The 15817-nt window shown below is 44.9% G+C and overlaps 1 protein-coding gene across 1 annotated transcript in view; it reads left to right on the top strand.

Annotated features, from left to right (window-relative positions):
- Positions 1-15394, top strand: part of LOC144491875 (uncharacterized) — a 28207-nt gene extending 12813 nt beyond the window's left edge. The window contains exons 7-9 of the mRNA XM_078210164.1: positions 3752-3870; positions 12662-12787; positions 15339-15394. Of these exons, the coding sequence (XP_078066290.1) occupies positions 3752-3870; positions 12662-12787; positions 15339-15394 (301 nt within the window). The remainder of the gene's footprint in view (positions 1-3751; positions 3871-12661; positions 12788-15338) is intronic.
- The last annotated feature ends 423 nt before the right edge of the window (positions 15395-15817 follow it).

Genomic DNA, 15817 nt, shown 5'->3' with positions numbered 1-15817 from the left:
AGAACGAACCGGTAAGATAGTGAGAGAGCCGAGAAATCAGGTTTGTGTGATTTCCCACCTCTCAATCTTACCGGCACCCATATGGTAAGATTCGACTTTTAAGCCTCCCAAAACTTGGCGCATATTTCTCCCATTTTCATTCTCGTTTGGCACTTAAGTTTTTTGGGGTGGACGGAACCATGCTGAAAATCAGCATTACCATGCATTTACATACCTTAGCATGTTATTAGCGGGTGTGCGACTAGAATCTCCGCCCCTGCTAGCATCTCTCCCCTCTCTGGCATGACATCTCTCTGGCATGACATCTCTCTGGCATGACATCACACTGGCGGGGTTTGCAACTGCTGTATAGAAGTCAGCAGTTGGCGCCGCAGCGTTGAACAGGAGTAAGGAGGAAAGTCTTATGAGGCTGCAGTGCCCGGAGTGCAGGGGAGGTTGGAGGCAGGGCCAGGGAACTTTCTGCCTGCTGTGCGGCACTTCCTGGAGAGCTGGAAGTGCTGTCCCCTGGCCCAGTGATGTTCCATGTCATCTCTGTGGGGGTGAGGTGTTGTCCTTCACTGACAGCTGTCTGCAGTCACTGGGCTGTTCCATTGGGGAGGGGCTGATTGGGGAGGGGGTCGCAGGGTTTGGAGGCAGTACTGGGGGAGGTGGGGGCATTGGTGGCTGCCCTTGAGGCGTTTGGGGATGTTTTGACATTGTAGGCACAGCACAAGTACAGGTTTTAGAATGGGATGCACATTCACCCTTGCAGCGCAAAGAAGGTTGTTCATTTTTTTGCGGGACTACCCTCCAGACCAAGAGGTCAGTGTCCTGGGGAGGCCAGGAGGCCAGCAATTATTTTGATGGTGGGAAGGGGATGAGCGGCCAGCAATGTCCGTGGGGGGAGTGAAAGGCCAGTGATGAGGGCAGCAATGTCTGTGGAGCATTGAGGCCAGCGATTTCAATGCTGGGAGGGTTTGTTTAGCAATCTCCCAGAGATGTGCCCCTGCGCAGGGGCCGCTAAATGTGCTGATTTCAGCCTCTTCAGCAGGAATGGGCCCTGCCCACAGCTGTCCAGAGGGATTCACGCCAGTGACCTCTGCAGTGCACAGAGTGTGAGCGATTCATTTTGAAAATCCTGCTGAAAAAAAACCCAGCGGTATTTACTCCAGTTTTCACGCGAATTCAACAATTAGAATTTTTTTAGGAGAATCGCCCGAAAGAGAGTTTACTTAAATGGTGAGAGGCTGGGAAGTGTTGAACTTCAAAGGGACTTGCGTGTCCTTGTTCATGAGTCACTGAAAGCTGACATTCAGTTACAGGAAACAAGAAGGCAAATGGTATGTTAGTCTATTTTACAAGAGGATTTTAGTGTAGGAGTAAAGATGTCTTTCTGCATTTCAATGGAGCCTTGATGAGACTGCATGTGCAGTATAGTGTGCAGTTTTGGTCTCTTTATCTAAGGAAAGATGTACTTGACATAGAGGGAGTGTGAAAAAGATTCACTAAATTAATTCCTGGGATTGTGCTTTGAGGAAAGATTAAATAGACTCAGCCTTTATTCTCTGGAGTTTTGGAAAATATCTCATTCAGATATATAAAATTATTACAGATCTCAGGAGGGTAGATGCAGGAAGGGTGTTTACCTTGGGTTGCGGGTGCAGAGGGATGCCAGGGTACACAGTCTCAGAGTAAGAGGTAGGCCATTTAGGACTGAGATTGAGATGAGGAGGAATTTCTTCATTCAAAGGGTGGTGGATCTTTGGAATTCTCTGTACCATGGGGCTGTGACTACTCAGTCTTTGAGTGCGTTCAAGACTGAGATTGATAGATTTCTGCATATTATAAACATAAAGGGCATGGTGCAGAAAAATGGTGTTGGTGTAGAAGATCGGCCATGATCTCATTGAATGGAGGAGCAGGCTTGAAGGGCTGAGTGGCCTACTCCTTTCTGATCCTATTTCTTATGTTATAATCCAGAACTCAACTTCCAGGAAATAATACCTACAGGAATCTCTCCTCGGATTTATAAATAGAACTTTGTCGGATGTGATTAGTTAAGAAAACAGCCTGAAAACCTTGACCTTTTAACAAAATTTGCATTGGTGTTACATGATACGAGGTGACGTCACTCCATCTGTGGATAATACTTCGTGTGCAGTTGGCCATTTTGACAGATTTATTTTGTAATAGAATGCAGCATCATAGGTTACAGCTGTCTTTGAGAAGGGACATGGGGAGGTCAGGTGTTAGCTGCATTTTGCACAGATAACATGAAACAGTTGTTGCCAATTCCTTCAAACAGAATACTGGCTTATTCCTTGAAATTTGGATTGATTGATTATCTGTCGGTGATAAAAATTAAACATTTAAAGATCAAGACATTGATGCTTTAAGTTTCTGAAATGAAGCAAATCATTGCTAATTTCACACTGCCCCTTTAATACGTTTATTGTGTTGCTGTATTTCTGAGAATTAATCTGCAATGTTATCCAGGTATTTCATGAGGCGAGGGCAGGCCAGGTTCCTAAAATAACATTTCACATCAGCTCTCATTATGTAGCAGCCCCTTGAATAAATGCACCACATGCATTTTTCCACTGCGATGCACACTATTTGGTTGCAAATACTAGATATGCACACGAGTTTAATTTTAATGTGGTTGTCACGGTTCCCTTTCAGCATTCATTCTACGAAGGAATTTGGATTCCAAAAACCAGTAACGCACACTATTTTGAGCATTTCAACGTTCAATAAATTGAGTCTTATCCCAGAAGAGTCCTGATATCCTCTATCCCGATGTCCTCTGGCTCCACCCATAAATTGTCCCCTTAGCCCCTAATGGACCCTAGCCTTTCCCTGGGTTATCCTCTTCCCATTGATATACTTGTAGAATATCATGGAATTTTCCCTACTTTTACCAGCCTGCACTTTCTCATTACCCCTCTTTGCTCTCCTAATTGCTAATTCACATTCTAATTCTAATTCTTGAAGAAACTAGTGTGATTATCAATGTTAGATATATGTGTAGATCTCATGGGGGATTGCTCACAATAAAATGTCCTATGACTGTTCGGTCATTTTTCTCTCTCTGTGTTGAAGACTGTCTCCTTTTTGTGCTTTGCTTTTTTATTTGCTCCCTGTGTATCTCATACATTTCTTTTATTATCTCTGTATGTGTTTCTTCTTGCACACTCAGGGTGGAACTTTATGGCCCCTCCCACCAACAGGATTCTCTGGTCCTGTTGAAGTCCATGGGCTTTTGAACGGCTCACCACATTTTCCAGCCCTACCCCCACTGCGACGGGGCCATAAAATCATGTCCTCGGTTTCTTCCTTTTGCTAATCAATCTTTTCCAGATTTTAGTAAAGTAAGGCAGGATCTGGCCAGGTTAAACTGGGAGCTGCTACTTCTGGGGCGTGTGTGAGTGCACGTGCATGTGTGTGCATGTGCGTGTGAGTGCGCGCGCGTGAGTGTGTGCACGCATGTGCGTACCGGTTGAAAGAAGAGTAGCTCCTTCTGTTAAAATCAATAAAAATTCCAATTAATTCCAGCCTTGATTTCTGATATTCTGGGATCGAGGTATGTCATCTTTGATATTTAACATAATTGTTTGTCACCAATTTGTTTCTACTTCCCACAGTGATGTGGAATAGTAAATTGTAGCCCGGACTATTTAACCAAAATGATATGCCTGCAAATGAACTTGCATTACTACCACATAGAGGAGTTCAGTAACTTTATCCGATTGTCATGTGATTGCTTATTCAGTGAGAATCAACTGTGTGCAGACCTTAACCAAAACAGACAAATGAAAGGACGCAAGAAAAAATTGGGTCCATCATCACGGACACGAATAAGGGAAGGTTCTCATAAAAAACTCAAAGAAGGTAAGTAAGTAAATGTAATTTCTTGTTACTTAAGTTAATAAGTGAAAGACTGGGGATAATTTTCACATCTCCCCGTAGGGAATGGGCAGGAGGTGATTGAGGTGACAGTGACGATTTCTCAGAGGAGTCACCAGAAGGCCAGTCTATGTTTCTGGGTCTCTCCACGTTTCCATGGTTCAGGCGAGCTACCAGCGTAAACTACGCTTCCTCTGTGCAGCTTGCCAATTAAGAGGTGGAAAACTTACACTGCAGTTGATTCCTTAGGGTCTGTAGCAGTTTAAAAATGAGTTTTGTTTTGTGGCTGAAGCAGGAAAGAAATACCATGGATCTGAAAGAAAAGGTCTCTGGTCAAATGTGTTTAAGGATGGCTCCAAGATTTTCAGATGCAGCCATGGGAACGGCAAGGTGGCACAGTGGTTAGCACTGCTGCCTCACAGCGCCAGGGACCCGGGTTCGATTCCTGGCTTAGGTCACTGTCTGTGCAGAGTCTGTGCGGGTTCTCCCTGTGTCTGCGTGGGTTTCCTCCACATGTTCTGGTTTCCTCCCACAGTCTGAAAGAGTTAGATGCATTGAACCCGAACAGGCGCTGGACTGTGGCGACTAGAGGAATTTCACAGTAACTTGATTGCATCGTTAATGTAAGCCTTACTTGTGACTAATAAATAAATTTAAATTTTAACTTTTGCTGACCAGAGACCTCTTCTTTCAGATCCACAGTATTGTTTATGAAGAAAGGCTAGCTTTGCACTCGTTGGAGTTTAAAAGAGTAGGAAGCAACTAGATTGAAATATATGAGATCCTGAGGGATCCTGACAGGGTGGAAGTGGAAAATCTGTTTCCTCTTGTAGGAGAATTTAGAACTAGGGATCACTGCTTAAAATACAGGGTTGCCCATTTAAGGCAGAGGTGAAGAAAAATTATTTCTCCCAAAGGGTTATGGGTCTTTGGAATTCTCTTCCTCAGAAGGGAGTGGAGGCAGAATCTTTGAATACTTTTAAGGCAGAGTTAGATAGAATCTTGTGATACCAAGATCTGCTGATCCTCTTAACTGCACCCTACTCCATATCCCTTTCCTTGTTTTCCAGGTCTTTTTTCTAGGGGCGGCATGGTGGCATAATGGTTAGCACTGCTGCCTCACAGCACCAGGGGCCCGGGTTCAATTCTGGCCTCGGGTCACTGTCTGTGTGGAGTTTGCACATTCTCCTCGTGTCTGTGTGGGTTTCCTCCAGGTGCTCCGGTTTCCTCCCATCTCATGGGCATGAGCCCCAGCGACTGCCCTCCTCCCATGTTGCTGCAACTGGAGGAGAATCTCTTTGAAGCACCAGCACTGAAATAGGTTAAAGAGCACTTGAATCAGGCTCTAGGGCCTTGCACTGAGATAAAGAATAGTTTCTACACATCAATTAAAGCAGGGATTGTGGTGCACAATTGACCCGCACTCATTCAAAGTGATACAGGCACCATGCAAATCCATGCTACCTGCATAGTATAACGATTGTGGCATGCAGCCCAGCACTAATTGCACAAGTAATTGAGTGGCTGCATGTCTTAGATGGGGCCCATTTGTGCAAAGTTAATATCACTTCGGGGTGTCCGCATTGAAAGCCAGACTGTACCTCTTAAAGGTGGTGTATTCTGGCTGTAGCAGGATCTGGAACTGGTTAAAGAAGCATTGAAGAACCTACAGAAATGGCACAACGAGCCAGAGTGCATTCTCCAAGGCCCTCTTGATGCAACATTGGAAGCTGTGGTGGCAGGAGGTGCACAGGCGAAGAACAGTGAATGCATCCTCACATGCATTTAGGTGCAATTAGCAGCATATCCTGCTAATTGTACCACTGGCCTCGCACAATGTCCCACACACCACAGCCCATTGACTCACTTCCTAACAACCTCTATCAACCGTGAAACCTCACATTCATGACCTAACCTCAATTTTATACACTTGACACTGCTGCAAGCGACACACCCACATCTCTCACATAATGCCAGCTATTCAACTGTAGCAGGCACATCACCCAAAAACATTGCACTCCACTCCCTTGCATGATGGTCCATAATAAACTGAAGAAGCAGCTGACTAGTCGGATTTTCAGACAGGATAGTAAAGTGGATCAAATAAAAAGGAGACAGTTTCAATATTAGTTAAATAAACAACCATAGTTGTGAGGAGGGATTTTGTGATTCTTCTGATAGCCAGTTGGTGAAGGAGGAAACTAGGGCCAGTCTTTAATTAGAATACATTTATTCAGAGTGAAAAATGACGGGTGCGATTCTCCCAAAAAAATTCGAAGTGTCGAATTTGCATACAAACTGGAGTAAATCATGCTGTTTTTTTCAGTGGGAGTTTCAAAATGAATCTCCCTCACTCTGTGCATTGCTGTGTACACTAGAGGGAATCAGTCCAAAAATCATTGGGCACGGCCTATTCCCGCTGGAGAGGTCGGCAGCATAGCGCTGAGTGGGCTACTGCGCATGTGTCGATCTGTCAGCGCCAAGATCAGCGCACGAGCAGTAGCCCCGCACTGTCGGCCTCCCGATCGCTGGCCAGTCCCACAACCCCGCATCACTGCCCGTCTGAACCCCCCAGGGCCTGGTCGCTGGCCCCCTGAATACACCCGGGCCAGTCTCGCCACCCCCCCCGCCCCTCCCGCCCCCTGCCCGTCTCGATTTCCACCCCCCTCTGCAGTTCCGGCACCCCCCCCCCCCCCCGGCAGCCCCAACATCCCAGCAGGCTGATCACTACCCCAGAATGGTCAGTCCTGATCACTGGCCTCCCTCACTCTGTCACCAAGCCCAAATGTAGAGTGGCAGTGAAGCCCCTCCCACCCCCACCGACTGCCCCCCCCCCCCCCCCCCCTCCGAGGCCCTGCCCCCATCAGGCTTGCCCGCCCATTAGGCCCCACCCCCTTGGTACTGCCTGATGCCCAGTGAGCACACCCAAGGTGTCATCTGCGCATTGGCACTTTGCCCCTTGGGCAGTGTCAGGGGACCCAGCGGGCACAGTCAAGATGGCAATGCCCAGGGGGCTCCCCCCACCATTGGCACCCAACCCTCTGAGGGGCCTTGATAGGCCCCCCCCTTCACTCCAGCTAGATTGGGTCGCCAGTTCCCCGCAAGTGGGGAACGATACTAAACCCCACTGGAGTGAACCACGTGAGCGGGCCCGGAGATTTCAGTCCCAGGCCCGCTAATGGGATTTAAATTGTATTCAAATTGTCTTTTGCGTGATTTATGCAGCTCTGCACCGAATTCTGGCATGGAACTGATGGCGCTGGAAATCCGGCGCTTGGAGACTTGCGGAGGCTATGGCGCCCAGCGGGAAGCTCCCGAAATAGCCTCTGCTCGAGTCTCCCGACCTGATGCACTACAAAAGCAGCGCAGCAGGATGTGAGAATCGCCCACAGCATCTCCTGACTCCATTCACTGGCTGTGTCAGTAAATGTGTTCGAATAACCATCAAATCAATGCCCTCCACCTGTAAATACTTAACTTAAATGATATTTAACAATTAACAGGGTGACTGCTGGAAGTAGCATCAATTGAGGTCATATGGGTTGAACTGAGGAACAAAAAAGGGGCAGTCATACTATTTTGAGCATATTACACCCCCCGAACACAAAGGGAGATAGAAGAGCAAATATATAGACAAATTGCAGAGAAATGCAGAAATGTTAGGGCAGTTCCAGTAGGGGATTTCTGCTACTGTAATATTAACTGGGATAAAACTCATGTAAAAGGTATAGAAGCTGCAGAATTCTTAAAATGTATTCAGGAGATTTTTTTAGCCAGGACAATACCGTGACACAGATGGTGATCCTTCAAGGCTACTGGCAAGTTGATGTACCAAATTATCTGTGTTTCCACAAGCTGTTGGCCATGGAGCCATCCATTTTAAAGGCAAGGAGCAAATGAGTGATAAAATACAGTATATTTATTAGGCACAAGTAGGCTTACATTATCACTGCAATGAAGTTACTGTGAAAATCCCCTGATCACCATGCTCCGATGCCTGTTAGGTACACTGAGGGAGAATTTAGTATGGCCAATGCACCTAACCAGCAGATCTTTTGGACTGTGGGGGGCAACAGGAGCACCTGAAGGAAACCCGCACAGATACAGGGAGAACATGCAGACTCCACACAGACAGTGAGCCAAGCCTGGAATCAAACCCAGGTCCCTGCTGCTGTGAGGCAGCAGCACTAACCACTGTGCCACGGTGCCACCCTTGGGCCAGACAGTCTTCTAAAGTCAATAGCATGAAGTACATTATAATAACGATATCCAAAGAATGACGGTAGAGTGAACTGCTGACTTTAAGGAGATGTTAATTGATTATCAAAATGCAAAGTAAAATGCAAGTTCCCAGTAAATGAATGTGAGGCAAGATTTTTTTTTAAATGCTTCAAAGGGAGGACATATTTCTTTCATTACTTTATTAAAATTTGGGATCCGAAAGGCTGGACGTTTTGCATTAGTTTGGATAAAGAAATCCCCACAGCGTTTGGGAATTGGCCGGCAGTAACAACTGAACTGTGCTGTTTAGCAGTGCACACATCCTCACTTTTATGTTAAACAAGCCACAGGACAATTGAAACATCCTGTTCAAAGGAGAAAAAAACAGTTGTTGTTGAAGCTTGGCTAATCCCCTGAAGGAAAGATTCCTCTTAGAAAACAACATGATCTCAACAAATGCAAAATACCCAATGAGACTCGATGTTGATCACAGTCTTTCTGCTTCTGAACGCAAAGTCATTCCCAGTTGTTTTTGTAAAGCTCGGCTTTAGCTGAAACTAAGTCTTTTTTTTGAAAAATGTAAATGGCTTTGACTAACAAATTTTACCGTGACAGGCAACAGTTTATCCAAAACTGCACTTCAAACTTAACAGATGCTAAAATAATTACCTTAGCGAGTTTAGACCTGTAGACAGTAAAGTGAATAACAGAGCAATTTTAAGTTAATAGAACAAGGGATTATAACGGTATTAACAATGACCATGGAACAACCAGTTTATGGAACAGTAAGAACACTAAGTTTGTGCTACGGCCCTCATCATACCTCCGGTGCACTTTGATATTTAAAAAAATATATACATTCAATTTCTTATCTTTAGATGCACAATATTTTTCAGGTTCATGTCTTTGCTTAAGATTTGATTTTGATTTATTATTGTCACATGTATTAACATACAGTGAAAAGTATTGTTTCTTGTGCGCTATACAGACAAAGCATACCGTTCATAGAGAAGGAAATGAGAGAGTGCAGAATGTAGTGTTACAGTCATAGCTAGGGTGTAGAGAAAGATCAACTTAATGCAAGGTAGGTCCATTCAAAAGTCTGACAGCAGCAGGGAAGAAGCTGTTCTTGAGTTGATGTGACCTCAGACTTTTGTATCTTTTTCCCGACGAAAGGAGGTGGAAGAGAGAATGTCGTGGGTCCTTAATTATGCTGGCTGCTTTGCCGAGGCAGCGGGAAGTGTAGACGGAGTCAATGGATGGGAGGTTGGTTTGCGTGATGGATTGGGCTACATTCACGACCTTTTGTAGTTCCTTGCGGCTATACCAAGCTGTGATACAACCAGAAAGAATGCTTTCTATGGTGCATCTGTAAAAGTTGATGAGAGTCGTAGCTGACATGCCAAATTTCCTTAGTCTTCTGAGAAAGTAGAGGCGTTGGTGGACTTTCTTAACTATAGTGTCGGCATGGGGGGGGGGGGACCAGGACAGTTTGTTGGTGATCTGGACACCTAACAACTTGAAGCTCTCGACCCTTTCTACTTCAGCCCCATTGATGTAGACAGGGGCATATTCCCCTTTACGCTTCCTAAAGTCAATGACAATTTCCTTCGTTTTGTTGACATTGAAGGAAAGATTATTGTTGCCGCACCAGTTAAGACTTCTTCCTTTGGCTGTATTCCATTCTGTAGCTGCTACAATTTTTGGTCTGACTTTATTTTTTTTTTACCTTGTGTATCTTTTGAACCTATTTACCCTTGTTGCTGTTCCCAAGGTAAGTGAAGAATAGTAAATTTAGCAAACTGAAGCTGGATTTTCAGCGCGAATCAGCAGTTGGGAGTTTTCTCGACATGGTGATCCCACCTCTGTCCTGGCAGTGCTGACTGGTGAGATGTTCATCTCCTGTAGGGCAGGATGGTCGAGAATTTGACCTGCCATCTCCCGCTACAGGAGTGCAGGATAAAAAGCTTGCCTCTGTTCACAGAGACATTGGCCCAGTTCTGCAGATCAAGAGCAAAGCCCCCCCCGCCCCCCCCGGCCCCCTTCATTCCCTCACCACCCCCTGTCACTGACCCCCTATCCCCACTGTCTTAGCTTATTATGGATTGTGAATTTTTTAATGTCCTTTGGATGAACAGTTGGAGGAAGAGGAGCGGCAGGTTGGGTTATTTGTAGAAGGCTTTACCCAGCCCATAAGACAAGAACAACTTTCTTGGGTACTTCTGTGGAGCAGTGCAGGAGAAGCTTGTGCTTCATCAGCCAGATGTTAAAATAATTACCTTTGCGCAGTGATACCTAAGCTAGTGAGTTTTTTTTAATTTTCATTCGTGGGACATGGGCATCGCTGGCTGGCCAGCATTTATTGCCCATCCCTAGTTGCCCTTGAGAAAGTGATGGTGAGCTACCTACACCAAATTTCCTACCTGCCTGTCTCGCTCGACTTTCCGACTCAGGTTGGGTGAAATCCAGGCAGTGCAGTTGTCTTGTCTAAAGCCCAGTGTCAAAGTCTAAGAGAGTCGGAGTAAAGGGAGAACATGACCCCTTCACTTGGGGGGAGGGGGCGGGTGGGGGGCAATGGTAATTGGAAGTCCAGGAAGGAGTGGGGAGGCTGAGATTCGGTGGGGGAGAGGAGAAATGGCTTTGGGGGGAGTGGGGATTGGGTCGGTTTGGAGGGGTCAGGTCGGGGATCAGGTTGTGTCATATCAGCGGGTGGAGCACAGCTGGGTCAAGGAGAAGTCCAGACAGGTCAGATTGGGGAGGAGGGCAGTTGAGTCCAGCCAGGGTTGAGAGCTGGGCCCACAGGTGGGAGGAGGTTGTCCTGTGTTGGGGGTTGGGGGGAGGGGGTTGAAGGTCAGGGTGTGGGGAAGTCCACTAGGGGGTCAAGGATGTGGGGGTAAGTCCTGTGAGGAGATCAATCTGGGTGTTTAAAATAGTTACCCAGAAGTTTCACGAGGTTTCAATTATTCTGATCCTTTAGGAGTAACTATTATTGCAACCCTGATTGAACCATCTAATATTAGCAATTTAGATTGCATCTTTAGATGGCTCACAGCATAGTGCAATTGTCCAGAGGAGTTTGGCCCTTCTGGCCAATTGCTGTGCAAATGTTTACCTGGGAAGCTCTGAGGGGGGAATTCCCTGGTGCACCTTTCAGCCGATGCTGGGGAGCCCAGAAGCTACAGCCATGGTGGTTTTCTTAAAAGGTTCATGAACTCACCTGCAAGTTGCTTCCCTGGCGCTTTTTGGCAGAGTTGGTGTTCTATTACCATTGTGGTGACCCTTACATTCTTCTAGCTGGGCCTTCAGAGGCTGCACATTGCAGCACCTCATTTGCTGCTGAGACAGTCTGACAAAGCTGGCTTTCTTACATCGTGTGGTATTGGTTGAGTCTGTGGTGAGGAAGTAGATGTGCTGCCCTCCTGATCGTGAGAGAGGGAAATGCACATGGTGTTCCCAACATCACTGTAGAGTGGGAATCGGCACTTTCAGACACTCACACTCTCCCTCCCTACAGGGAAGTACTTGGTAGTTTCCTCAGTTCTCAAACTTTTATGGAAATTCTGGAAAGAACCTTCCATTCTTATTACTTTATGGCACCGCAGCTTAGAGCGTTTATGCCAGTTTTTGCATTAATGGTTGAAGGATCATGCAGTTTCAAGGTAAAATAGTCCCAATATGATTTGGTGTAAAGTTGCTTAAAAAATACTTTCCTGGTGCTAAAGAGAAAGGTTTCTTTTCTCTTGTTCCTTTGTCGCTGGACTAGTAATCCAGAGACCCAGGATGATGCTCTGGGGACTTGGGTTCGAATCCCACCAAGGCAGATGGTGAAATTTCAATTCAGCAATAAAGAAATCTGGAATTAAAAGTCAAATGATGCCCACGAAACCATTGTCAATTGTCGTAAAACCCCACCTGGTTCACTCATGTCCTTTAGGGATGAAAATCTGCCGTCCTTATCCGGTCCGGCCTACACATGACTCCAGATCCACAGCAACTCTTAAATGCCCTCAGGGATGAGCAATAAATGCTGGCCCAGCCAGCGTCGCCCACATCCCATGAACAAATGAAAAAGAATATATTTTAAAACATTTGCCGGTGATCTGCCAGGTTGAGTCCAAAAGCTAAACAGCCCCTATCTGCTGCCATGTACCAGGTGCTCATAAGGATGTGGTTAAAATGGAGAGTGTCCTCAATAATACTATACGAGATTGGTGACAATTACATTGGTGGGACCAAGAAGCACCCTGACATTCAGCACTGTGCGAGCTGCTCAATAGGTCCCACCTCAGTTGAACAGCTTTTTCCTGCTTTGTAAGAAGCCAATGGGGCAGTTCCAGCAGGCTGCCGGTACAAAGATAAAACCAAGCCATTCACCGAGCAGGCAATCCTTTTTCTCCCCTGGTCTGTAAAGTGTTGGGGGATAGTTGGTATCAGAAGTATTGTTCCCTTTAATGCACAAATAAGGTTTAATTTCTGATTGTTCTTAAGTAGTATAGGTAAAGCGATGAATATTGTGACTCTAACTGAGTCTAACGATGCCCAGATTTCATTGCAGACAAAGCAACAGAAAAGGCCAAAGAGAAAACTCAACACAAAACAGAGCAGCAAAATCAGAAAAAGAAAGTGGTGGACAAATACATCTCAGGTGTGATAAAACTGGACACGAGGCTTCTTCTTGCAGGTGAGTGGATGCAGATGATCGTACAGTAATCTTAAATGGTACAGAATAGAATCATAGAACCCCTACAGTGCAGAAGGAGGCCATTTGGCCCATCGAGTCTGAACCGACAATAATCCCACCCAAGCCCTATCCTTGTAATCTCATATAAAGAACAAACAAAGAACAATACAGCACAGGAACAGGCCCTTCGGCCCTCCAAGCCCGCGCCGCTCCCCGGTCCAGGATTGAATCCTGAATCCAGGATCCCCGCCCAATTTTCCAGCCTATCTACATACCAATATCCTATCCACCGAGCTGTCCCTCACAGCTACGATGCTTTGTTCATTACAACCTATTAACTTACCCCCACCCCCCCATTCCAGACCATGTGTTCTCCAGGGAGAGGCGAAAACCCAGAGTGAAAAACCCCAGGGCCAATATGGGGAAAAAAAAATCTGGGAAATTCCTCTCCGACCCCCTGAGGCGATCGAAACGAGTCCTGGAGATCACAATGGCCCCGATCGGAAAATGCTTCCCAACCCTAGTCATTTCCACTTCCACGAACACCATATGAATCCCCTGCCCCCGAGACAGGTTCCCAACTATCCGCAGTGTACCCTGGTAATCCGCCTGACACTAAGGCACAATTTAGCATGGCCAATCAGCCTAACCTGCACATCTTTGGACTGTGGGAGGAAACCGGAACAACCGGAAGAAACCCACACAGACACGGAGAGAACATGCAAGCTCCACACAGTCTCTGGAATTGAACCTAGGTCCCTGGCACTGTGAGGCAGCAGTGCTAACCACTGTGCCACCGTGCTGCCCCGGGAAGAGGGAAGAGATGCAACATGTGTATTATTACAATTCCAGAATATGCTATATTCTATGTCTCCTTCATCCTCCTCTGCTTTATGTAATTGCTCTCCTTGTGAAGAAAAATATTTTATTTTAACGAACTGAAATGACTCTTAAAATACTTTTTAATGTGTTTATTTTTCCATGTGGGATTTGTGCACTAACTGGAATAATTCTTGTCTTTCTTCGTGGTTGATAGTCTGGTTATGATTTTGAGCTGAAGATGAGACAAATGAGATTGCAAAATTTTCCTTTGTTAGTTTTGGCACAATATTAATTCAGAGCTGTGTGACCTGTATTAATATAACGGCAAATTTAATTAAACCTTAGATCACTGACATCTTTAGGATAGTCCCTTGACTAGCCATTTTTGAAGAAATATGCTTTGATGCTGAAACAAATTGTAACATTGCAATAATATGCTACAAGTTGATAGGAGTAACTTTATTACTTTAATAAAAAATTAAGTAGGAATTACGGCTGTAATAACGCAACCTCGGTTCCGCTTTTTCAGTATTCACTCTGCTTTACTTGGACAGTTTCCTAGTTTCTCTATTTTATATTTGTTTTTTACTATATATTAATGTTCTCTATGTATCTTAATTTTTATTTTAACTTGTAATAGAAAGGGTTAAGACCATAAGAAGTAGGAGTAGGCAGTTCAGCCCCTCGAGCCTGCTCCGCCATTCAATAGGATCATGGCTGATTCGACCTTCCTCACATTCACTTTCCTGCCCTTTTCCCGTAACCCTTGTTTCCCTTACTGATCGAAAATCGATCCACCTCAGCCTTAAATATACACAAAACGCCCACAGCTCTCTGGCAAGGAGGTCCAAAGACTCAAAACCTTCAGAGATGAAATTCCTCCTCATCACAATCTTAAATTGATGCCCCTTTATTCTGAGACTCTACCCTCTGGTCCTAGACTCTCCCATGAGGGGAAACATTATCTCAGCATTTACCGTCTGATGTCCTTAAGAATTCTATATGTTTCAATACTCTCCTTAATTTCCTTCATTAGCCATGGTTGGTTCATTGCTCTCTTGGAATCTTTCTTCCTTACTGGGGTATCTTTTTGCTGAGAGTTATGAATTATTTCCTTAAATTTTTGCCACTACTTGCTTTACCATCTTTCCTGCTAATCTATCCGCCCAGTCCACTTTAGCTAACTCTATCCTTGTTTCATTGCAATTCCTTTTATTTAAGTTAAATACAATTCTTTCCAACCCAAGTTTCTCATGCTCCAACTGAATATTAATTCATGTTATGATCACTGCTTCCCAGGGGGTCTTTTACTCTGAGGTCATTTATTAAACCTGCCTCATTACCCATTACCAGATCCAGATGGCCTGTTTGCTGGCTGGCTCCATGACATATTGCTCCAGGAACCTATCCCTAGTGCACTCTATGAATTTGTTGTGGTTGCTACCCTTTCCAACTTGATTAACCCAATCAATATGAAGATTAAAGTCACCCATAATTATTGCTCTATTTTTTTACATGCTCCTATTATTTGCTGGTTTATACCTTTTCCAACTGTGTGGCCGCTGTTTGGGGGTCGATTCACTGCTCCTACCAACAGAAGGGATGTACTAATATATGATTCCAATGATGTTGTATCACCAACATCAATCAGTCATGTGCTAGACTTGATAGAGGAAGGTTGGAACACAGCTTGCTCAGGAGCAACATGACTATTCTGTTACCTGTTCAGGTGTAGTACTGATAAATAAGTGTTCAGCAAACACTGACTACGGTCTGTCCAGTTAACCAAGAACCACACCGAGAGTCCACAGATCAGAAGGACCATCTCAGAACAAACATTTCTTATTGTCTTAGTTTTAAGGCAATTCTGCCTCAATTCCTCAGCTGGAAAATTTGTTTGTAAAGCAACTAGATCAATCATCTCTTGCATTTTTGAGTGCAGCTTTGGCATTCCATTGAGATGATAAGATAACGCAAAAGAAGTTCATACAACAAATCCTGTTGAAATGAGTTATCTTGCAATTGCATCAATCAGAATCGGCAATGCTTATGTTAACTTAATAATATACCATTGATAACAACTTTAGACACAAAAACTAGTTTTGTATTTAAAATAATGGTCTCTTTAGCTTACATCTTAATGTGCTTTGATTATATAATGTAGTTCGCATAATTGTATGTATCACTGTTATGTTGCAGTTGATTTTG

Source organism: Mustelus asterias, chromosome 3 (assembly GCF_964213995.1).
Source record: "Mustelus asterias chromosome 3, sMusAst1.hap1.1, whole genome shotgun sequence".
Taxonomy (NCBI): Eukaryota; Metazoa; Chordata; class Chondrichthyes; order Carcharhiniformes; family Triakidae; genus Mustelus; species Mustelus asterias.
This window is presented reverse-complemented; position numbering and strand designations above follow the sequence as displayed.